The sequence below is a fragment of the Mytilus californianus genome, unplaced genomic scaffold (assembly GCF_021869535.1).
Source record: "Mytilus californianus isolate M0D057914Y unplaced genomic scaffold, xbMytCali1.0.p SCAF_10, whole genome shotgun sequence".
Lineage (NCBI taxonomy): Eukaryota > Metazoa > Mollusca > Bivalvia > Mytilida > Mytilidae > Mytilus > Mytilus californianus.
Window position 1 is genome coordinate 61,613,439 of NW_026262582.1, and position 26,576 is coordinate 61,640,014.

Consider the following 26,576-nt stretch of genomic DNA (forward strand, 5'->3'; position numbering starts at 1 on the left):
GTATGGAATTAACAGAGGTATTTACACTTTTGGTATTTAGCTAAATTTTGTCTCTGAACAACCATAGATCTTTCTCGGAAAAACCTTCTGACTTAATGCAACAATCACTTTTAAATTATTACAAAATGTATTATGTCAAATGTTTTAAATTGTGCCAATATTTTGTGGGAACTTGTGTGGTTTTAAGGAATGGCAGACACACATGCATACAAGAGTAAATAGGTATATACTTACTTCTAAGCCATTGAATGAGAGTGATTTGTACACACTTGGAAATTTGATGAATTCAAAGCCTGGAGGTCCTGTGTGTAAACCTTCTCTTTCTGTGCTATCATCTAACTTTTTCTGAACTGTGTCATACTTTATACCAACTTTTAACATAATAAGAAAATGATTAGATTGTAGGTCCTGGATGGCTTTCTTTTTCTTAATTATAATGCATTCATAAATTATAGAAAGATATCAATAAAGAGCCAACAGATGAACAGTCAAGGGACTTACTTAAATGAGTGATTTTCTAAATCACTGATTCAAGTAACATTATGTCTACAAAGGTTGGAAGTAAGAGTTGTCTTTCTTTAATAATCACCTATTTAAGTAGTACAAATAAATCACTAGATTAAGTGATTTATTTTAATTGCAGATTTAACTATACAATACAGGGACTACTTATGTTGCTAAAATTATCAGAACCAACATCTGTATTGATAAGATGACCGGTCATGTCAGGTGATGACCTTGTACTTGAATTTGGAATAATGACATAAGGAATCACTTGTTTAAGTATCATACCTCTATTGTCTTCCAAAAAATCACTTCTTTAAGTATTATTATTTTAATAACCCCCACTTATTTCAACACCCCCCGAACAGTGAAATTTTGGTCCTGAACAATAAAATTTTATTACATAATCTGTAAGATGAAACCTTGAATTGTACAGGAAAAATACTCCCACTGCTGGGAAAAATCTGTGAAGAAAGTATAAGTTCATTATGTAAAGCCTTCATTATAGCATTTTTTTCAACTAAAATAGAATTTACAGCTAAACGATTGCATCAAAGGCATAAACCTTGCTACTTAAAAGAAGCAAAAGGTTCATTTTTTTCAATTTTACTAATGATAAGATATTATCTAAACCTATGTGTTTAAAATTTTGGTAAAACTACAAAATCACAATTTGTGACAAAATTTCGAATTTGCTACTTAAAAATCACTTATTTCTGTAATTCCCCTGACTGATAAAGCATTATGATTGAAATATAGCTGCGAAACCGTAGCTCATAGTCCTTATGATATTTTTTGACAATTTGCGGACTTATATCATGTATATGGTCCGCAAATTGTCAAAAAGTATCAAAAGGACCTATGAGCTACAGTTCCGCAGCTCATTGAAATATAGAATCTGTGTCCAGGCTTGCTTACAAGAATCCCGCAACACTCCGTTCTACTTTCTGCTCTGGTGATTTTTAAATCAGCCAATGAAATTTCAGCATTCAAATTTTTGAAGGTGTGTATTAATTAGACAAAACCAGAGGATCCCGAAAGGTCTTTGAAACATAAAAATAGAACCAATCATTGTAAGCAAAGCATGGATACCAGATCGTAATTTCAATCAGATTTTTTAAAAGAAACATTAGTCAAAAAACAACAAACAGCAGCAGAACATGAGGCTTCTAAGGACCTAAATCACTCACCTGATTATAGTACTATAAATTCAGAAATTATTGCAATGTTTTTATTATTGCGAAAAATGCGACAGGGTTATAATCGCAATAATTTAAACTCGCATTTTGAAATTTTTTATATCAATTAAACAGGGTTTTTCTCAATATCGCAAAAATTAAAATCGCATTATAGTCTAAAATGACAAAATCGCAATAATAAATGCACGAAATAATTTCTGAATTTACAGTATTCTATATTATAGACAATAACTAGAAAAGTTAGTCAAAGTGTCATTTAAGGATGTTTGCTCTTCTATTTAAAAATAATAAGCTTTTTAAAAGACTGTTATAAATTGATAGTATATAAATAACGGAACTTAAAAAGTAGTAAAAAATGACAGGTCCATGTCCTTGTTCCTTGTTGTTGTTCAGATCGATATAATCAATTAAATTTGGCAGGAAATTATTCATTCTAGATTTTACATACATTTAATATTGGCACCTTTTTCTTTCAAAAACTATAAAAAATAGCAATGATTTTAAAAAATGGCTTTTTAAACTGTATTTAATAAAATTATGAAAAGAAAAATAGGGTAAGCGAGCAAAAATTTTTATTGGCACTACATGGATAAAACTAGAGGGTTCTGAATATCTGACAAAAAGTCAAAAACAAGAATATCAAACATTCTCAAGAGACATAACTGACTGTCAAAACATAACCCTGATTAACAGTAAATTTCCAACTTACTTTCATCTGACGCCAGTTTCTTCAGTGAAGTGGCTACTAATGCTATAATCATAATAATTATAGCCAGGACAATGAAACCCACAACATACACTATTTTCTTTTCAGCCATCTTGGATTATGTCTTCTGTAGATAGAAATAGAAAAGATGTAAAACATTAGCTGAAATAAATGTACCATGTTTACTGATGCTTTCCACACTTTCAACATGCGATGATGCATGACATATTTAATATACATTGTAAACAGTACAATGCAGTAAGGAGGCAGTGTGAAACTATGCAGTGTGAATAAGTTTCACACTTTTCACACTTTCAACATGCAATGACATATTTAATATAAATAGTGAGGAGGCAGTGTGAAACTTGGCAGTGTGAATAAGTTTCACACTTTTCACACTTTCAACATGCAATGACATATTTAATATAAACAGTGAGGAGGCAGTGTGAAACTTGGCAGTGTGAATAAGTTTCACACTTTTCACACTTTCAACATGCAATGACATATTTAATATAAACAGTGAGGAGGCAGTGTGAAACTTGGCAGTGTGAATAAGTTTCACACTTTTCACACTTTCAACATGCAATGACATATTTAATATAAACAGTGAGGAGGCAGTGTGATTAAGTTTAAATAACTCTTGCTTAACATTTTCCAGAGAGAATGCTGGTAGTTGTGAGAGATGTACTCTGAATTTAGTAGATTATTTAATTAACATTGTGCTGTAATTTTAGGGAACCAATGCATGTTATTTCAAAGCCAAGGGTTCTATTTGAAAATACAGCAGGGAAAACTAATATTCATGAAATTTTAAACATTATTAATCACAGTAATATCAATGAATATGTGTTGAACTGATGATTATGTTGATCACAAATTTCTTGATTTAAGGATAATTTTCATAGTTTTGTATGAAGAATCTTTAAATCAAATGAGATAATCATATGCATGGCTGTAAGATTTATATACATGTAACTTCCAAATTTACTATTTTAAGGTAGAACTGTGACATCAAGATTAAATTTTTGTAATTAAATTGTCATGATTGTTAAATGTTCAACCACTTCAATATCAAATTCTTAAAACTTATGTTATAGATAATGCATATTTAAAGGTTTTCTTGTTGTATAACACAGCAAGGGGTGTCAGGATTGGTCAAATGAAAGACTGAACATAAGGACAACAACGCAACATTACTATCAAATAAATTAAATAGTTTAACAAACTATAGTTTGCATTATAAACGGGGTAGATGACCTGACACAGCTCATTATTTTAAGCATTGAGAACTTTTCGTTCAAACTTGGTATTGTCCAGATTGTTTGGTCAAAAGTATGACCTATCAGTCTGAAAGGAAATAATTAGGTATGTACAGCCAGGGATATAACTCTATAGGGTTATTACAGAAAATATCTTACATGTGTTATAACAGATATTTTTATGAGTTGTCTACCATGGTAAATCAATAAGACAAGGCTTTTAAGTGATAATCTTAGCTTTAATAACAAGGCTCAGTTATTAAAGGCATGTAACTTATTATATGAGGCACTTGGGAATTACTGGGAAGCTTGTACAGAACCTCATCACATGCTCTGATCATTATTTCTTACAATGAATTAAAATATATTGTAATTAAACATGATGTATGTCTGAGCAAATGCTTTGGAGTGATAAAGAGAAGCTGTAAAAACACCCTTTAGTTATTACAGGCATATTTTTTCTGTAATAACATATGTGTACTATGCATGATTGGCAAAATATGAACTGCTATATCTTTCTATAGTTAAGTAAACTTAAAGACAACAGTAATATCAATAAAACTTGTATACATTTTAACAAAACTAATGATGTATATTGTCCCTTTGAAACATGTAACATACATATGTTATCACAGGTCTTTGACTTTTTAGTCCACAATAAGAAATGTATGTTATTTTTCTCTAATAATCCTATAGAGTTATATCCTTGACTGATGTATATTATAGTTTAAGTTACAGAAGTCATTATATATTACAAATTTATATTTCAGATTTAAATAAACAGCTGCGCCATGAGCGCATGATACCCCTGTCGTCTTGTGTGTGAATTTTTATGCAATAAGCATAAATAGTTTCTGACATAGGGCGTGACATGCGAAAACCCCCCCCCTTTTTTTTTTTTACAAAAAACTCAATATCTCTAAAATAAAATTTTGAATCAAAACCAAAAAGTATACAGATCTTTAGATTAATATAACTAAGAAGTGTGTAAAATTTTAAGCAATAATCATAAATAGTTTTGGAGATACGGCACGACATGTGAAAAACCCCTCCCCCTTTTTTTACAAAATACTCAATAACTCAAAAATAAAATTTTGAATCATCACCAAAAAGTATACAGATCTTAAGGTTAATATAACAAAGAAGTGTGTAAAGTTTTAAGCAATAATCATAAACTGTTTTTGAGATACGGCGCGACATGTGAAAAACCCCTCCCCCTTTTTAACAAAATACTCAATATCTCTAAAATAAAATTTTGAATCATCACCAAAAAGTATACAGATCTTAAGATTAATATAACTAAGAAGTGTGTAAAGTTTTAAGCAATAATCATAAATTGTTTTTGAGATACGGCGCGACATGTGAAAAAAAACACACCAGAAACCGGACATTTGTATACCATAATACTTCCCGTCAAAAATTGACGGGCGTATAAAAACTGGTAGAAAATGTCATCATGGTCATGTAAATCAGAGAAAAATTTATTTCGAAATATTTTCATTAAAATTTATAAAGAATATTAGATTCTACCATTTATGATTACAAAATGTATACAATATTTTAACTTTTGACACATTTATTTTCAAACTTAAAACTCATGGCTTGCTGAGCGTTTTAAATATTCAAAATTTGTGGATTGTAACTCACAAAATATGTAATCTGTTTCAGGCCTCTACAATAACTTTTTTTTTCAACTTGTCCAGTAGGACAAGTACATACCAAAACGTACTTGTCCAAATGAAATTGTAACTTGTCCAAAAAAAATCTTAATAATAACCTTTTTTGCATTTTAAGTTGATTCAAGGAACAAAATGAATTAAAACAATAGAACAGAATTTGATTTATATCTTTTGATATACTTTTCAAAAATATGAGTTGAGAACAACTGAATCTAGTCATGTCACAGGACTTAGGTTCTAGCTTTCTTCAATGCCAAAGTCTCATCAGACTCTGCACATGAGGCACCGTCTGATAGGCCTGTCAATGTACACTCATTGGATTTGTATCTTGGTTTTTAAGTTGAAAAAAGTTTTTTCAAATGCAATTAATAATCAAAGAGCTGAAAGCTCTGAGGAAAAATGACGCCACTGTCTCTAATATTGATATATTTCTTATGCAAGTCTTGATTTTCACATGTCGTAATAAGTTTAACATTGCAACATGTCTAGTAAGCATATAATTGATATTCGTATATGTGTCTGTTTTTTCAGTACAAATGAATAGGTCAAGACTACCTGAATGATCTACAGTATCCAATTACTACTGGCATTTTTTTTGTATAAATAAATAGGTCAAGACTACCGGAATGATCTACAATATCCAATGACTACTGGCTCTTCTTTTGTACTAATAAAAAGGTCAAGACTATTTGAATGATCTACAATATCCAATGACTACTGGCTGTTCTTTTGTACATATAAATAAAGACTACCTGAATGATCTAAAGTATTCTAAGTAATGTGATTTTTTTCTTGCAATTACATTTTTCTAAATCAAGAATATAGACTACTAGTATCCTTTTCAAACCAAATGATTATGAAGAGCCTGTTGTTAGCAAGCTCTTTTACCCCACATACTCATTAAATAAGTTACTAGCTATATATATAGTGACCTAGTTATTTCTGTTACTTGAAGCAAATTATATTTCTGTATATTTAGACAATAGTATAATATTGTTTTACTAGTTTTATTTCACCTTGAAGATTAGACAAATAGGGATACTCCTTCGATTTTTTATTTCATGTCAGTCAGGTCGCTTTATATGAAATTTGAAACCACTTCTCTGCCATATTGTTATTTCATAACAACTCTGCCCTTGACTATGTTGACCCATGTAATTGATATTCATTCTTTAACCATATATCATAGTCAGTTAGTTTTTGATTTTGCACTCCCACATCACCTTTCATGTCTTTCAGATCAAATGTCTGTCTCCATTTAAGTTAATGACATATGCATTGAACAATCATGGTATTAAACACAATTTCAATAGTGATAATGCTGTTCTCGTGGGTCACCATATATTCAACTTGGGTAGCATTCCAGTTATTGAAATTTGTGTCAGATTAGAACAATGATCTAGATCTTTAGGAATGGATCTTATAATTTAATATGGAGCCATAGTATGGGACCCCTACACGGTAACAAAAAAAAAAAAACAAGCTTGAAAGGATACAATGTCAAGCGGCAAAATCTATCACCAGAGATTACAAGTCAAAAGAGGATGGACGGGATACGTCTCTAAAATGCTTGCTGAACTGGAACTACAGCAAGATCTCCAGACAAGACGAACAAAGCGTTGAAGCCAGAAGTTAATATTTATGTAAAAAGTAGTTGAGGGGCTGATTCCCGCTATTGAACCATACTGTCATTCTATAATATCATTGCGTAACTATTTCTGTATTGGCCTTGTTATTGGTCCATGTCTTGGGTGTATTGGTCTGAGGCGAAGCAGAAGGCCAATACTGCTGGCCGAGGACCAATAATAAGGCCAATACAGAAATACACGTAATAGTATCTTTATTAATTAACTACAGTGTTACAATATTTTTTTTATTTCATTTCACAAGAGATAAACATTTTTACCTTGAAGTGGAACTATCCAAATCTCAGTTTATTTTTATAAGATGCAATATCTAATGATTCGGTGCCGTTTGAAGTATCTTTAGCATTTTCTCATCTGATGAATTTTTCTACCCTTTCCAGTCACTATAAAGTGTTACAACTTTAATTTAGACACAACACATAAATAGTAATTGGAAAGGTACTGCCATTGCATGTGTAATGCAAATATATTTTTAAAAAAAATAATGTAAGAGTTGAAATTGATTCAACTATCCATAAGCCAATTGACCAAAGAACGAAGATTTGCACAATTACAGAATGCATATGCCTGGTTCGGGTTTAAAAATAAACGACCGTTTAAATACAAAACATGAGAAGCGACAGTAAACAGTAAAAATCGATTTGTACCATCGACATGATGAAATTATGAGGTCGTCAAGAAATGAACTTTGTGATAATTTACTCTTTCCCCAAACCTGAAATAATCCCATCGTCTACTTTCAAAATGCTTTTTAAATGAATGGGACCGTCTTTAACCTAAAATATATGCCATACTGAACGTTTCAGCTTGTTTATGGTGAGTAAACCTGCGTCTTACAAACAACTGTTCACTTTCAGTTTGAGTTTATCGTGACTTACGATCTAAAAACTAGAGACGTTCCGAAATCCTGTTTTGTAAACAAAGATTCATACGCACCGCGTGGGTATAACTGTATTACTAATTTCCGATTTTTTAAATCTTCGTAAATCTGGATAAAGACCAGTTTCTATCCAATGGATATCAAAATGATTCCGATTTTCACTTTTTTTAATGATTGTAAAGTTGAAATGGCATGAAAGGCTGACATTATTTAGGAAAACTATTTTGTCTAGCGATTGCTGATCATTGGAGGGTAAAAAGTCCAACACCATAACAAAACGGATCTATTTATCATGTATACATACCGATTGTTTACGATTGTAAGACATGTGCATAAAAGTGAAAGCTCGAATAAATATGAAAAATATAACAAAGGGATAGCTCCAAATACCATTTAATAACAAAAAACATATGGACAGGTCAAGATATCTTTTTGGTAAATAAAATAAAGTATGTAAACTGGTTCCGTTCCGACTACAACACTTTGTTCGTGTGTAGCGTAATACAAGCAGATTCCAGTTAGTATGTAAAATAGTAAATATGAAACCGAGTGCGGTAGGCGGAGGCAATAATCGACTTCCGTAAGTTCTGGTCAATGGTATTGGAAACATGCCGCTGATAGCGTCATTTTCCAAAAAAAAGAAGATGAGGTATGATTGCCAATGAGACAACTCTCTGCAAGAGACCAAAATGACACAGAAATTAACAACTATATGTCACCATATTGCAAGTATTGTTTTTTTCTTCATATGATCAAATATGATTTTGTGAATTTTATGATACATAATTTCTTCATTTTTATTTAAAAAATATTTTTTGTTAAAAAAATTACCGGTATGGTATTTATTATAAAGCAACAAAATAAGGTCAAAACAAGGTACTGATTTGTCTTGGTCCCAAAATGTCTCCAAATGTCTCCTGCGTTTCCAAACTGTCTATTAATCATGTCTATTAAATATGTCTCCTACGGTGCCAAACTGTCTATTAAATTTGGAGCCCAATCTTTTCCGAAGCTGGTGACAACTGTCTTGAAAAGTTACCTTATCTACAAAGTGGTGACGAACTGTCTTGAAAAGTTACCTTATCTACAAAGCGCATGATTCGGATCAGTAAGACCTCTTAAAAAGTACCTGACAAAAAACCAGTTTTAAAGTATCGATTGCAAGTAAACATGTCAAATTAATACTTGTTTTTATCTTCTTTTCTTGTTTTTTGTTTATAATTACTTTGTTCATCAAAATTGGATTAAATTTATTTTCTGCAGAATAATTTTACTTGTCCCGTCAGACAAGCTTGATAAAGCTTTTAATTGTCCGACCTTTTTTTCCTCTGGTACCGGACAATCGGACAAGCGTTATTGTCGAGGCCTGTGTTTTGAGATGATGTGTACATGATGTGAGCAAACTTTATCTTTCCTTTTCATTTGCAATTGATCTTTATGATTTAGATGGCAAAAAGCATATAACCTCAAAACAATTTCTCAACATTTACATTGTTTTGTGCATGTATCATGTGTATACAATGTAGGGCTACTTTGTCAACATAGATTCTAACCTCTGAGAATGAAAAATCATATCATGATATGACATGCCAAAATGTGTAACATGTGTAAACACACAAGCCATGATTTTTTGCTCTGAAAATTATCCGATTTAATTTAAGTACATTCGACTAAGTACATGCATGTACTGCGAACATTAAGTTTTATTATAATTCGCAGTTGCCTATTTGGCTTATTTAGAACATCATAGCTTGATGCAAATTCATGACAAATGCAGCATGGTTACATTTTTTGACAGCAATTGCAAGAGAAAATTATGTTTTGCAAAAAAGCTTGAAAAGAGTGCCTCTATGCTGATAGTCCTCTAATGGAGGGTATAAGTTATTTGACTCATTGTAGACAACTAGAAGTTTCAAGTAATTTTGTGTTTTGAAATTTCTAATTTCATTCATTTTAAAAAAAAAACTGAAGTAAATGTAAATATAGACCAGCTACATGTATATAGCTATAAACACTCGATACAGATGTAGAACGGTGCAAAATAAACAATTTGTTCTGACCATGATTACTTTCTTTTATTTACGTTAAAGTGGAATTAGCTATGTTTAGACAAAAAATTAAAATATGATTACTGAATATGTTTCCAGTATTTATAAAATGTGTAAAAGCAGAATTTTGAAATAACATTTTGTTAGCAGTCAGTTTGGCCAAAATTTGTCAAATAAGCTCAAAAACATCGGTGATATCTTATTGACTTACAAGTCAATATTTCAACCTCAAATGAATCTGTATGCATGTGACCTTCAATTCAACACCTTAGCTGGAGATGGAATATGCATGTACTAGGCATGCTCAGCTATTAAAAGGAAAAGAATGTCAACATTGAAAGTGCAACAGGGATGAACCATTTCGTTGTAAAACAATTTAAACGAGAAAACTAATGGCCTAATCTATGTACAAAATAATAAACGAAAAACAAATATGATACACAGAAACAAACGACAACCACTGAATTACAGGCTCCTGACTTGGGACAGGCACATACAAAAATGAGTTTACTCATACCAAGCTAACTACTTGCAGTAAAAATTTACATCAAAGCTAGTTTTAACAACAATCATGATTTTCAAACACAGAACATTAATACCAAATTTGGCTTTGTATTAAATACCAATTAACAGTTATCATACGTAATTAACATTTAATAATTAATCGTCAAATGACCAAATAAAATATTTCGGCCTTCTTTTACTTTAGGGGTCTCTATATATATATATATATATAGCTATACTTCGGGGTTTATGGTTCATTCATGGTTATGGTTAGGTTATGGGATGTTCTAGGTTAGGGTTAGGTTTTAGGGTTAGCGCTAGTGTCAGGTTTAGGTATGGGTTAGGGTAAGGTTTAAGGTAAAGGATAGTTTAGTATAGCTCTATATTGGTTGGGACCTCTAAAGTAAAAGAATATTTCATTTAAAAATCCCTAAAATTTACATATATAAATATATATATCTAAAACATCTAATTATTCAACCAGTATTCAAATAAAAATAGGGTGCAAACAAACCCAGGGGTGAGCGTCTAGGGTATGAACCTGTATTGGGAGCGAATGGACCCGATACCCTCGGATGGATGGTACGCAGCCCGAAAAAAGAAAAGGGGGAAGAGTGTTGTAGACCTGGAGATATAAAGATAGAACTAGTTGAGTTAGGGAAGATCTTCTTTGGCTCAATTGGTTAAAGCACTCCTGTAGATCCCGAGAATTGGGGTTTGAATCCCCCTGGTACCATCCATGGATTTTCACAAGAAGCCTGAGGAAAGTAAATAGTTATTCATCTTAAATTCTATGTAGTAAAAACATGCATTATTGACACTTACTAGTTTATTAAGGACAAAGGATTTACTTTGACAACAAACCTGATCAGAAGACTGTCGTTATTGAAAAAATATCTACAACGTACACGTATATGCGGAAATATGGTAACTTGTTGTGTCCGGGTATTTCGAAAGAACCCACCCAAAATATATTTCAAAATGTAAATAATTATGATGTTATGCCTGTTTGCAATAACACAGAAATGTAACGTTGCAATATATATATTTGTGTACATTTTTGAATATATGTCTAAAATTATTTCTGTTAACATTTCTTTAAAATTAGCAATATAAATGCATGATGTCTTACCAACACGAAAACAAACACCTAACCGCTTACGCCTCTAAAAATAACTACAGTTCGAAATATCACATACAAATATTTAACGAAACGAATCAAAATGTAGTAACATATTTATGACATATATATATTTCGTTGAATAAAAACACCAAAAAATGTGGAAAGTGCACTTCCCCCTGATATTTTTTCAATTCAAATCACAAATAACATTTACGGGGTTACTTATGCCAGAGACATATAAATGATATTATATGTGCCAGTCTGCTTATATGCGTATTGGCAGAAGTCCATTACTAGACTAATGGACTTCTGGTATTGGCCATGATATTTAAAGCAAGGATTTACATACTATTAGTCTGTTTTCTACTTTTTGGTCGGGCTATTGTCTCTTTGACACATTCCCCGTTTCCATTTTCAATTCAATTAGTATATAAATCCTTGTTTAAAGCTAATATAAGTCACTACACAGTTAATCTTTCATTATAAACACGACAGAGTCTGCGATAAAGACTCAAGTACACAGTCATGTCTTAATTGAGGTTGGCCATAAACTGATATTGATATCAATCTATCAATCACAACTATTCTCATTCAGGGGCGGGTCCAGGTGAAGGCGTAATGGGCGTACGCATTCTTTCATGCGTTTTCGCTTTCTCCCTCTGTCTATTAAAATTCATGTATAACCACCATATATATGACAACAGCTGACCATATATTTTTTTTCAATTGTATTTAAAGTCGGGTTTGTACAGCATAGAAAAAACAAGTTTCCGACAATGTTCAACATGCAGAGTATGCTAATAAGCTTTGTTTAATGTAGCCCTTTTTAATAATACTGGTATCTATTTATGAACTTCTTTTTTTATATAACTTGGATATGAAACTGGTCGCACTTCTTTTTGGAAGGTATCTGAATAATTTCTATTTGTTTTGTTTTGTTATTTGTTATTTAGGGGGAGGACTGGTATATGTGCCGATCGTCTATATATTAATATCTTTTTTTATTCAAGCAAAATGTTTCAAGGACGGTATCTGTGACACACATATACTTTGTCTAAGATTACTATGTATAGTAAGACTTTAAACTTTATTGAAAAAGGCTTTTTAAAAAAAAGAGTTTATTTAATTGATATCCTGTTTTGTTTCAGGATTATGAATTTGTTTTAATTTATCTGTATGGTTTAAGTTATAAGATTTATTTTCATTAAAAAATGCATTTCTTGATTGTTTATTAATTCAACATTTAAAAACGAAATGGAATTCGTCATCTAATACATCACAATGTGTACATAGTAATCTCAGATCGATCATGTTTATGGCACGTCCAGTTCAAACCATACTAACGTTTCTCAATAAGAAACAAGTTTATTGAACTCTTACAATTAGAAATGTTTTCTTTGTATGTGTATATATGCTTAGTAACGGGGGTAAATATAATTGCAGACAGATTTTTTGCTAAGTGCATGTAAATATGTGTGTAACTTATCAAGAATATTCTCATCGTTATTGATCACGTATTTGTTGAGGGCCTGCACTGATCGACATTCAATTGATAAGTATTTTTCACAATTTAAACGCATGTGAATTTACAACCTGCATGTGATTGTCTCTAACCATCTAACCATTAATTGCACTTTGGTTTACGAGAATAAAGATATATTTGCAGAATGATTTGTTTTAAATATATGTTAAATTTGAATGTATTTCATTTTTGTATTTTGTTTTGATTTCTAATTTGTGTGTTTTAATTTGTATTTTATTTTTTGTTGTTTTTCGTTGTTGTTATTTTTCTTTTTTTTTCTTTCTTTCTCCCTTTTTCTAGAGGGAGAGATGGCAAGGAGAAAGACAGTAAATTATAATTAATGATTATTTCCTGGTACTAACTAACTTGCCAGAGTTTCAGTGTGATTAAATATAGTTATGGTAAATGCAATTCAATGTATTATAAATGTTACAGTGTTAGATCTAAAATTGAAATTAACTAACTTTGGTAAAATGAGTCTTCTTTAATATTCTTATTTTATTCACTGTTATTGATTAATTAAAATTCGTTTGAAAATTGTAACTGTAATTTTCAAAAACCTTCTAAGAACCGATGTCTGAGGGTCTGGATGGGGGTCTTTCGTTTCTGAATTCTGGTCATTTTTCTCCATTGTTTATAAATTTTGCCCATTATTCTCAGACTTTTCTTTATATTCTAGCACCACCTTATCCTATTGTTTTCTATTCTTATTTTTTTTTGGTCCCATTCTCTAATCTTTAAACCCCATCAAGACACTCATAAATGTATTATTTGTAAATCGTGCAATTTGATAAAACGAATGATCGATACTGATTCCAAACAATTTACACGTATATTTGACCTTTCAACAGGTAATCTCAATGGTCAATAAAATATAGTTAGAAAAGCCAAAATCATAACGTTTGAGAACATAATAACACAAACGTGACACAAGATAAACCTCGCTCTAAACTGTACCTCGTCTTGAATATGCATGAAATATTTGCCACTGGACGTTAACCAACCAACAATCAACTAAACTGAGTTACTCAATGATCAAGCAAAATAATAATTCGATGTTTTATACATTAAAACAGATAGGAAGGAAATGAGCAGATAAAACATCGTCTTTTTTTAAAACTAGACTGAAGCAAGGGTATCTTAAATTGACGTATAATCTCATCGAATTTTATTTGCGCCAATATCAAATGTGATTGCTCAAGAATATCTGTATCGCAAATGTGTCATTTATTTAAGGCATAATCCGGTGTTCCTTTTTTGTTTACTTCATTGCTTACCACCGTATCTAACTTACCGTACTACTCAGTATTTGCATGTAATGAGAAAAATAAGGGATTTCATTTAATGGAACGAGAACTGCTTACTCCTTCCGAGTCACACGCGATCGACCAAAATTTTTGGAGGGGTTCATGTTGCTTAATATCAATTTTCCTTGTAGTGTTTTGCTATGACATCGCTTTTTTTTTATTTATATTTTGATTTGATACATTGATATCATATTACCATTTTTCATGCCAATTAATGTGACTCACAACCGGATATAACTGGTCATGAGCGAAATGATGGGGTCGTGTAGTGGTACAGGAGTTGTTTACCCCTTACCGATTATACCTGCCTTCACCCTAAGATTTTGGTGGAGTGTCATGTTGCTCAATCAACTTTTAGTTTTCGGTTCCGTGTAATAATGTATGGTTGTTGGTTTTTCCTTTATAGTTTTGCTCTGTATTTTTACTTGTTATTAGGAAAACGACAGGTGCAATTAGCGGAACAGGACATATTTACCAATTTCAGAGCATATATGGTCACTTCCGCTGATTATGTTACTCATCTTTAGTTTTCCGTGCAATGTTATGTGGACTGCGATTGCTTTTACCCTTTTCCCACAAAACAAAAACCTGTTGTACACAATTTCTTCCAAATAAAAATGCTGCAATAAAGCAAGTGCGTGCCCTCCGATTTAGCTGGTATTGTTGATTACGTTAGATTTTGTCCCAAAACAACACATATTCAGTTTGCTGTTACCCAAGACAAGAATATTTGGGAAAGAAAAAGCACACTTACACCGCGTTCAAAAAACTGATGAAAGTTTATAAGAAGTAACTTCATCGGTATATATTCACCGCGTTGAAGAATACCTTTTTGAGAGGGTTGATTGACACCACTGAATTTTCCCCGTCCGGCAGTAAAATCGTAGTCAAAGTTGGGCGTCCGTTTGTCTATGCGGGATGTATAAATACGCAGTCATATCCAATCGGAATGCGGACGTTAAATCCGATGCTACATGTAGGGATACTGCCACGCTATCTTCAAGTACCATTGAAACAACTCTCTGATGGTTCCGTATGTGGCCTGTTGCACGCAATGTTTTTGCACCTATCCCACGTACCCTCATTGTCCAGTTGACATACCTCTTTGAACCTACCTATTGATACAGTATCATTGTTAATTTGTTGTCGTCCTAAATATGCATGGCATCTGGACATTATGCAAACATGCAACAACCAATCACTTATATTTAGCTCTATTAGATGCATTATCACTGAACTAGTATATATATTTGTTTAGGGGCCAGCTGAAGGACGCCTCCGGGTGCGGGAATTTCTCGCTGCATTGAAGACCTGTTGGTGGCCTTCTGCTGTTGTCTGTTCTGTGGTCGGGTTGTTGTCTCTTTGACACATTCCCCATTTCCATCCTCAATTTTATGTCTATCTTACGGTGAACCCTGATATCAAACCTAGGAACAAATGAACCAAGAGAACAATATACAATGTTGCTATGAATACCATACGTACTTCCTATGCGTTTTTAATTCTTCTTTAATTTTATATATAGTTTCAACACTCTTTCAATTTTTATTTTCAATTCACATCATAAATTTCTTTACAGAAAAAAATAGATCACGATGGGTGACAACAATAGTTTGGTTGGAAAAGTCGGCATATTCATATGTGTTTTACTGATAGCTGGAGCTATACTGATCGCAGTCTTGGTCGGCACGTCACTGAAAAAACTGGCAACAGGCGAAGGTAATAACTTTTATACCAGTCAACAAAAGTAACGACAAACATTATCATCAAATATCATAAATATGGGGAAAAACTGTTGAATTAAAAATATTCATGTGAAATAAAGCAAATCCACATGACGAGGTCTGAAAGTCAGAAAATGCCGTGTTATTGAACACAGCAGGGATTAAATTATTTTGGTAAAAAAAGGCAATTGTGGTTTTAAGTATTTCCAGAGAAAAATAGTATTATATATTTATGGTATTTAGTATTCAAATATCTGTGACGGAATTCACAATTTTAATCCGACCATGTTAATTTTTCAATTTACAATTTATCATTTTTATTTTATTAACACCGGTTTTTGAAATTTTGGTTGAACATTTTCGAATAGAAATTATAATTCGCGTCATTGCATTCAATATCTTGTCTAAAACAAACATTCTGTAAACAGAAGACCAAGTGTCTGCTTCTATTCTATATATCCCTAATTATCCCTTTCATCCGTACCTACTTCGCAGACCTTGTATTTATGGATAGGTTGTTTCGTACTAAACATGAACGAACTATTTGCAACTGGACGTTAAATTTTTCAAACGCAAACCAACAATTAACATAATTTGTTCGATCTTGTTCATGTCGTCCCATTTAAAGTTTTCTTCATTTTAATAGGTTATTATGATAATTCAGGATTTACCCTAATCTAATCATAACATGAGGGTCTAGATGGGGGTGTTCTTCATCTCTGTATTCTTTAATTTTTTAGGCCATTTTCTCTATTCTTTATACTTTAGTACCCCGTTTAGCACCCCGTTATTCTCTATTTTTTCTATTTTTTTTTTTTTTTTGTCTATTTTTGTCTATTTTTTATATTATTTGCCCTTTATTCTGCACATTTTGCATATTATTCTCTGTTCTGTAAACCCCATCCAAGCCCTCTAACATGGCTAATGATATTGTGATATACAAAGTAAGTACTAATCCAAACACAAATATTATTCTTAACAAAATTTATCGTGACTTTATTTATTCACATAATTGAATCTAACGTATTTGCACTGAGCCTATATCTTTACGAATATTATAATTTATTTTGAATTTCCAAAATGCCTAAATATGTCTAAATCTAGCTGATATAATGGGGTTTTCTTTCAGTTGGAGTCAAGTATGACACTTTCCAAAGGGAATTAGGCACAGAAACTTTAAGAGAAGGTTTACATCTTGGACCACCGGGATACGAATTTATTATTTTCCCTAGTACATACAAGTCACTGATGTTCGATGACTTAGAAGTAAGTATTCAATTCTCCAATATGATCCTGTGTCCACGCTTTGATTACACCGATCTGACAACGCTCTGATCTATATTCCGTTATAGCGATCATTCGGGATACTCAGGTTCTATCCTGATGATGCCCACCCTCAACAAATTGAAGGCAAACATTTCATTGGTTGATTTTAAAGTTATATCAACAGACGGTAGAACAGAGTGATGTCAGATCCTTGTAAACACAGATTGAGAATTCTTTAATAAATTGCATTTCAATATGGCAACACTTAATTACTTTTATGTCACACTTACGATATAAAAGGGAGGGGATATTATGAGATGTCCGCCCGATAGTGCGTTCTTCTTGTATGAGGTTAAACTGTAGGTTTATGATAGTTATGTGACATGAATAAACATAAACATGTTTAACCCTGCCACATTCTTTATGTGCCTGTCCAAAAGTCAGAAGCCTGTAGTTCAGTGGTCGTCATTGGTTCATGTCTGTCATATTTGTTTTTCGTTGATCGTTTTGTTAAAAATTAGGCTGTTAGTTTTCTCTCAATTGAATTGTTTCATATTTTTCATGTCGGGGCCTTTTAAAGCCGAGTATACGGTATGGGTTTTTCTCTTGTTGAAAGCCGTACGGTTGCCTATAATTGCTTACATCCACTTTATTTGAACGTTGGTGGATAGTTGTCTCATTGGCCACATACCTCATCTCCTTATTTTTATATAACTTTTTTTGTCACATTAACTTGAAACTTAGTACACAAAATCATTTTGATGTGAACATTTATATAGGGTTTTGACCAATATTTTGCGGTTCAACGAACAAGAAATTGTGACAATGCGATCGAGTCATAGTGTCATGACTGTGGCATAGTGTATTAAATGCTGGACTTTCTCTTCTGAAACTCCGGCTTTCCGCCCCCACCAATAAACACTGGCCGCAACGAAATAGCCCATAGCGCTGAAAGTTGTGTTAAACCCAAAAATAAATTAATCAATCAATCAATTCAATGATGTTTTAAATTAAGAATTAGCCCTCTATCATTGATTTATTTCTACCTTTCCACTATTTTCTATCGATATATTGTATTTCCTTTCTTCTATTTGTAGTGTTTGAATAAAGACGGAGTGAAAATAACCCTCGATGTCACTTATCAGTATAAAGTGAAATCTTCCAAACTGAGGGCGGTGATAATTAACTTTAGAGACGTAAATGGCTACACAAATGTTCTCAGACAAGCAGGTATATCTTTTTTCTGAACATAAAAAAATCATTAATACTCAGGAAACAAATGTTCTTGTTTAATAATTTAATTTTGGATGTTACACGTCTTCTGATTGGCTAAACGTTTTTGTCTATCGGCTCATATAGATATAATTTTCATGTGACCGTGACGTCATATCAACGTTTTTTTCATGATTTACTCCTTAAAAATGGAATTTAGAATTAAATTATAAGGAATGACTGTAATAATTTTTCTGTCTATTCGAAATAACATAAAAAAGTGGTGCACTGTTTTAAATAACCCGCTACGCAAGAGATTCAGTGTGCATCACATTTTGGATGTTATTTCTTCATAGACAGAAAAAAAATATTACAGTCATTCCTTAAAAATGTTCACAATGATTACTACATGTGTAATAAGGATCAAATTTAAACCTGATTGTTGGTTATTTTTGTTTGTGTTTTATGTGGGCCTACCTTATTGCTGCATGTGACAAAGACAACATTCCAGACTAAGAGGTGCCGATAGAACTAAGCACTAGAAAATGAGTATTTTGGGGAAATTGTTTCCATATATAGCGAAAAATCCCTTTATGCCTATGTTGGGAAAATGCCCTCATTTACATGTATTTACGAAGACCAAACCCATATAGGACTATACTAAATTTGACCCTAATCCTACAACTAACCAATATCCATACGTAACACAACACTAGCACTAAAACCTACCTTTTTACCACAACGTCCAGGGTGTTCCATAAAGCAAATAAAGGGCAGACAAAGGCTCATAAACAAACATGAGTTAACTAAAGAAAAATACATATATCATAAAGTTTTCTATTGCATATAAATCCCGTTTGGTATCTTTCACCCCCTTTTTTTAAATATATTCCTTCCTTAGTCTTAGCGATCTTTCTTAAAAGTTGCCTCATTTGTCTGCATCCTGTGCTTTTCAGGATACATAATTTGTTTTTGTTCATGTATTGAATAGTATTGCTTCAATAAAAACGTATTTTCTAAATTGTTTGTTGAAGAATAATGTATGCATATATTAAAAAGGAATGTTATTCAACTTCTAAGAGGTTACAATGCTGAGTGGATCTTTTTATACTCGGAGTAAAAATAAATCCGGCATTTCTTCTGATCAGATTGTTTCTTTGGTATAAAAACAATCGCACATACAACCTCTCAATTATAGCTAATTTCTTTGCATTATATATGTTGGCGTAATTATTTATTGGGGATAACACGGACAATAGTCTCTAAACTCCACCCTAATTTTATCTAAGCTACAGGGTGCACATATTGGGCTCCGGCTCATTTGAGCAATGTTTTTTTTTGTTTGGCTTCCGAGATCCACTGACAGCGGAGCTGCAAGACAAAGGGCTCCACTGAATAGATTTCGAGCTCTAGATATAGGGATCTGTGCTCAACGCTCGTGTTCTTTGTGCTCCTAGGAAACTGTCGAGCCCTTGGTTTTTTCCCAAAAAATCAGTTTCCATTTACTTCAAACTCCGAAACAGAGCGTAGCAAGGAAGACGTTACCACTGTTTCGGAGTTAGCAATTCATTTATGTTCCAGGAAGTTCTGCTTTACACGAATCTTGCAGTTATTTCAATACGTCACAATTCCAAGCTGAACGTGCAATTTTCCAGGAAAAGGTCCAAGAACAAATTGAGTTAAGATATGAAGAGCTCCATGCAATCATCACTGATTTACAGGTGAGGCAGTTTTTAATTCCACGAATTTGTCTTAAAGTGACCAAACAATGAAAATAAACAATGATACATATCCAGCGTACATCTTACAATAATCATGTTTGCGCGCGCTCTCTCTCTTTTCAAGAACTCCCTACCCTCAGTCTCAGTCACATTTTTTTAAAAAGGAGCCTAATTTGTTGATATCCTGTTTTGTTTCAGGATTAAGGATTTGTTATAATTTATCTATATGGTTTAAGTTATTAGATTTATTTTTAATAAAACATTCTTGTTTATCAATTTTACGTTAAAAAAAGAAATGGAATTCGTCATCTAATACACCACACTGTGTATTGTACATAGTCTTAATTCTCTGGAAATTTCCTGTATCTACCAGTTTCTATTGATAAACAGTGGTCACTTATTCGAAATTTCCAAATTAATTGTCTATGTTCAAAGTTTTGGGAAAGTAGGTATGTTTCAAAGCTATAACTTTCAAAAAAAAATTTGAAAGTTGAAGTTTGCAAAAGTTTTGATGACATTCAATTTTGAGAGTTGTCTCGCTTTTAACAGATCTATCATTGTTCCCTGAACTAAATCCGTGTCCTAAATTGAGGGTTTATTACCTTTTGCCATGGTGTTTACTTCGACTTGTGGTTAATTATTGCCCCTAAGTATTTCCACTCTCTTTTTACTTTGAAAACAGACCAGAACAGTACGGGACTTTTACATTCATATCAACTAATATAGAACACATTTTGACCCTGATTTCTGAAGTTTATTATTTGTTTACGTAAGTGGTCATCCAGTTGGTAATTGTAGTGTGATGGACTTTGTATCGTATCTACAAAGTCTTGGAGGCGAGACTTAAATGTACTGTTGCTGATGGCGTTGTCGGTGGTGGTGTCCACGATGTCGACGTCAACATTTTGATGCTTTTAAAGTTTCTAATTAAAAATTAAAGGGGATCCACTAACTGTATAGGTCAATGCTATTTGGTGTTCAGTAGTATAAGCATTGGCATATCTCATATCCAGAGAGATTTTTAGGTCCCGCCACCTCAGTCATTGTCTATTGACTTTGAAACTTTTGCATAGTTTTAACATGTTAAAGTTTGTGTTTATAAGGAAAACATAACTATATTTTATTCAATTTTTGCTCAATGGACATTGAGTATTCGAAGGTAATGAATTCTTACGCAGTTAAAGCATCAGTCTAGGTTAAAACACTACCAACAATGAAATATCAAACTTATGGTTTTGCAGATGGATCCCTTATTTAAATGAAAGTGATATCTGAATACTTACAAAAAATCTCAACTTTTGTTAGTCTACTATTCCATCGAAATCAAGTATAATTGATGTGGATGTATTTACTCGGCCGACTCTTCGCAATCTGGTTAACTTTCGAAGGGATTTATATTAAACGTATGAGTGAACATCAATCAATTCTTAAAAACACACTCATTAATCAGAAATCCAATTAAAGACACTTTAAGCTATGTTCATATCAAAATTTCATTTACACTTACAAAACTAATTCGCTTAAGTAGGACTTCACATATACGTGTCTCCAAGAAATGCTAATATCCATGTAGCCCCTTTATCGGTTGCAACGACTCTTACCATTATTATAATACTAAATAACACCGTTAGATTGAAAAACCGCTTAGAACTGAATATAGATTGGATAATATTGCAGGTGAGCAATATAGATAGACCGTCCCAGTATGAAAGTGCCATTAGAAGTAAAGAAAGAGCAAGAGAAGATATCCAAGTAGCAAACAATGAACGTCCACGGCTTCTTACTGAAGCGACGACGAAACAAAGAGAAGCCGAAACTCAAGCAAAGATAATTATTGACAAGGCCGAGTCAGATGCTCGTATTTTAGCTAACAAGTAAGTATTTCTATAAAACAAAACATTTCAGGGGCGGATCCATGAATTGTAAAAGGGGGTGGGGTGTAATTTCAAAAAAAGTAAGAGACACTGCAAAAAATTTGGACGTTTTTGTGCAAAAATAAGACATTTAAATCGTTAAAAACAGGAGGTTTTTTTTTGGTTTTTTTTGTCGACCAAAAGGGGGCGTATGTCCTCTATCCCCTATCCTGGATCCACCAGTGCAATTTACCACCGATGCATAAACAATGCGAATATGGTTATCACCAAACATGATATATACTATGCATAGATTAGTGGAAAATGTATAAAGAAATGAGATAAGAACAGAGTTAACAGTTCGTTATATGAAAGGCGACAAATTAAGCAAACAAGTTTCAATTATTAAAAAGCAACTTAATTGTTTTCGCGACTTGTTTTTGGCTATTTTTTTTAACTTAATTCATTTATCCATATATAAAATAATTATCATATTATCAGATATTCCCGACGATTCATTTTCGTGTTCCATTCTACTCGCGAAAATGGCGTGAGTAAATATCTATTCTGAAAATTAGTTTGTTTTTCTACAATTCTGTTATTTTGTTTATATCGTCTCAATTTCAGTTAATTTATTTCATAAAATAGTGAATCACAATCATCTCTATCAAAAAACAGCGAGGCACGTCCATCACTTTCAAAAACCCAGTGATTCACTTCCGGTTAGACATGGATATAGAAATAATAATGTAAAACAAAAACAAAAGCAATTTGACTTCTAAACGGCTCAGACTAAATTTGAAACAAATTATCAAAACTAAATTTAAAAAAAAAATGACAACTCTTGTTTTAATATGACGAATGATTATTTTCAAATTTGTTCCAAAACATATATGTTTATTTTATCTTATTTTGTCTGTGTTATGCAATTATCTACATATCATTGTTTGCTTAATGCCACAGATTCTATTTCTATAAATTTTGACCATTATTCTCTGTTCTTTATATTTAAGCACCTCATTATTCTCTATTCTTTATTATGTAGCACCCCATATTCTCTATTTTTTTGCCTATTTTTCTATATTCTTTTTTTTTTGCCCTATATTCTGCACTTTTTGCCAATTTTTCTCTATTATGTAAACCCCTCAAGACCCTCATTAAAGAATTGAATGCTGTCTTCTTTTTGCTAAAAATGTAATGGCGCCACTTGTTTTCATTTCGTTTAAATTTGAAAACACCGCATTCAACTCTTAAATTTACAGATATTTGAAGTACAAAAATATGTGTTATTAATAATTTGAAACTGAAAAAAAATTCCACGAGAAGCTAATTATAAAACGTCATATTGCTGAAATTGCCATATGAAGAAATCGATTTCAAAGTAGATACATGTAGCTCGTAAAATATATAGATAATTTCATTCATTATTGTATATGTATATCTTAGGATAATAATGTATTATCATTATTTCAAGATGTAATAAACTGCTTTTTTTCAAATAAATAAAATTTACGCCTTTAGAAAGCATAATCGTTTGCACGAAGTACATGAACAATGGGAAAACATATTGTTGATTATTAAGCTAACATATCATGCATTCATGCGGCTTGGTAGATTTTGTACAGCATGGGTTGCTTTTATACGGCATGGGCTCTTTTCATATGAATTCAAAGCATGTAACGCAATTACATCTTCTACTTATTACTGGGTATGCTTGGATAATTACTTAATAATATTTTTACTGGTAGTTATCAATAATCACAAACCATGATAAACAATTTTAACAAATTCAATTATTTGATTGGAGTATTAGCATTTCTTTTTCTTAGTAATTAAAAGTATTTTTTTCTTGTCTGCCATAAGTAGTTATTACTGTCTCCTTGAAGACGGCATAAAAGGTTGAACAATTCCGAGTCTACTGACTAAATGCTTTTTGTGTACTTGATTGGAAGATATTTATAACTGTAAAAAAAGATGAGTACGTAGATTGGGGAAACCCAGTAAGTGTTTTCCAATCTAGATGTTTCGGGGGAAACCCAGTAAGTGTTTTCCAATCCAGATGTTTCGGGGGAAACCCAGTAAGTGTTTTCCAATCTAGATGTTTCGGGGTTAAATGTTTTATTTTGAAAGTTTCATTAATTTCAACAAGACTGGACTAATAAACGCGATTGAAACACCAAAAAAGTAGTTGAATATTTCTTAGAAATATATGTGAAAAAATATATTGGTATCATTAAAAAAGCTAAAAACGAAGGTTTTCAACTATTAATCATAAGATCTGCTCCACATATATGGAATTTGAAGGCAGCACTTTCAAGAATGTTTACCAAGTATAAGATATTTTTTTGTTTAATGTTTTTTTTTTTCAAATCTAGAATCATCCACTCTTTTAGGAACTACATATATATTTTCCGTTAAAACCCCAAGGTAAATGTTTGAAAATCATTGGTTCACAATTGTCTCACATTACAATATCTAGAATAGTTCGAAAAAACATAAATACACAAAACGTTCTTGAAATGCTTGAAATTTCTACACCCATACACAAATTAATACATAGAAAACTATTTTGAATATCCCTACGTCCTTACATGCTTTTATGCAAATGTCGTTAATTTTTAACATTGAGCAGTTCAAAACATAGGATTTTCATGCATAATGTAGTTTGCTTCAAATCAGGACGGAATGCTGACGTATTGCAGAGACGTGACATCCCTTTCGTACTATCACGTATGAAGTAGTAGGATGAACCAGGAGTTAATCAAACATTCAAACATAAATGTCATTCAAGGTGTTAAAAGCATCATACTGAAAATGTTATTAATTCTACCTACTTATGTCTGTTTTAGAGCACATACAGAGGCGAAGGCAATTATTGCCCAGTACGAAAAAGAGTCAGAAGCCTATAAACAGATCGTTGATGCCACAGGACTTGCCTTTAGTATCGACGGATTTATCTCGTATCTCGGTATTCGTGTGATTGCTGATGCCAAGAACCCAGTCTACATCGGTTTTGACAGCCCTGCAAAAACTGTTTACCCTTGAATAATTAAGTTTCGGAAATATGCGTGCTTCCTCTTGACACCCCTATTAGACTGTGATAAAAACATATGATAATTAATTGATTTTTGTGAAACAACTAATTGTAAAGTTAAGCCAAACATGTTAAGACTTAATGAACTATGTTTTTGAAACATTGTTTATGGTACCGTATGAAAAGGTGTTTATTTCTTAAGATTTCATTTCCCTTGTTTTTATAGACAAAGAGTGGATCTGCTGTAGATTGAGATAATTTCAACACATTTTTTATTACAGCAAATGTTTTCTTTATTCTTTGTATCCTTTATTCAAATTTGGATCCCACAATCAAACTTATTTGCTGTGTACAAAAAAAATGAATAGCAATAACCAATAAATACATGCAAATATGCACATACACAATTATGCTATAGTTAATAATTGCTGCGTAAATTTTACTCTTGAATCTGCTACGCAATTTGATAAATATATCTCTAACTCTGCACAATTTCTGAATTTCGGAGTTATTTTTTTTATTTTGGAAGTGTCTTTAATTTCAACAAGACCGGACTTGATAAACGCAATTGGAACACTTAAAAAATAGTTGAATATTTCGTAGAAATATACCAAAAATATATTGGATTTCTGAATTTTAGCGATACTGCAAACCTTCCTAAATTCATTTTGTAAATCCACACTGACATTTTTCTGTGTAAAATATTCCGCCACATCGCCCAAAAGTTAGGTTGTAGCTGTACTTAATATTCAATATCAATCTGGTGAAACACAAGTTATTGGTCTTTTGTTGGGCAATGTATGACAAATATATGTTGAAAAACCTCGCCCGTAATTATAAATTATGTAATTCATTGACCGCTCCCGACATGTGTAACTTCAAGACATATTTTAGCGGCGATCGATGTCTTTAAAAATTACTGCACTTTTCTTGTATCCCTGGTGCTTTCGACTGGAGAACCGTCGTACACAAGCATCGCACAAGTTGGCACTCCGAGGCGGGTGGGGCGCAAGAAGGTGAACTGTGGTTTATCTTTATCAATAGTTCCGCTTAAGTCGACGCTAGGGGCCGTCTTGACCTTGTTGTAGGGTATGAATGATTCGTTCATTGTTGAAGACCCTACATCAACTGTCAAGATGAAGAACAGGAATAAAAGCTCTGTTCATTGATAATTTTCTATGTTTTCTATGTATTGTGAGCGATTTTGTCCCATGTAAATTTACTCCATATCCTTTCATTTTTTTCTACTTGTAATCAAAGTGGAAAAGTTGAAGCCAATCCTCCGAAAATCACCTCGCGTTGATTGATTGACATGGAATATTTGTGTCACAGTTGACCACAGATTTGTTCCAATTGTCGTAACCACAATCTTGTCCGCCTCCCTTGATT

General features: G+C 32.4%; 2 protein-coding genes across 2 annotated transcripts in view; one reads left to right on the forward strand and one right to left on the reverse strand.

Annotated features, from left to right (window-relative positions):
- Positions 1-11,597, reverse strand: part of LOC127718341 (uncharacterized) — a 25,742-nt gene extending 14,145 nt beyond the window's left edge. Inside the window, exons 1-3 of the mRNA XM_052224339.1 lie at positions 11,558-11,597; positions 2,413-2,536; positions 235-371 (exon numbers count right to left, since the gene is read on the reverse strand). Of these exons, the coding sequence (XP_052080299.1) occupies positions 235-371; positions 2,413-2,521 (246 nt within the window). The 5' untranslated portion in view covers positions 2,522-2,536; positions 11,558-11,597. The remainder of the gene's footprint in view (positions 1-234; positions 372-2,412; positions 2,537-11,557) is intronic.
- A 4,323-nt stretch (positions 11,598-15,920) lies between these two features.
- On the forward strand, positions 15,921-25,603 carry LOC127718340 (uncharacterized). Its single transcript, XM_052224338.1, has 6 exons — positions 15,921-16,096; positions 17,231-17,367; positions 18,465-18,597; positions 20,161-20,300; positions 21,978-22,174; positions 25,003-25,603. The coding sequence occupies exons 1-6, from the start codon at positions 15,973-15,975 to the stop codon at positions 25,196-25,198; spliced, it is 927 nt and encodes a 308-aa protein (XP_052080298.1). The 5' UTR covers positions 15,921-15,972; the 3' UTR covers positions 25,199-25,603.
- The last annotated feature ends 973 nt before the right edge of the window (positions 25,604-26,576 follow it).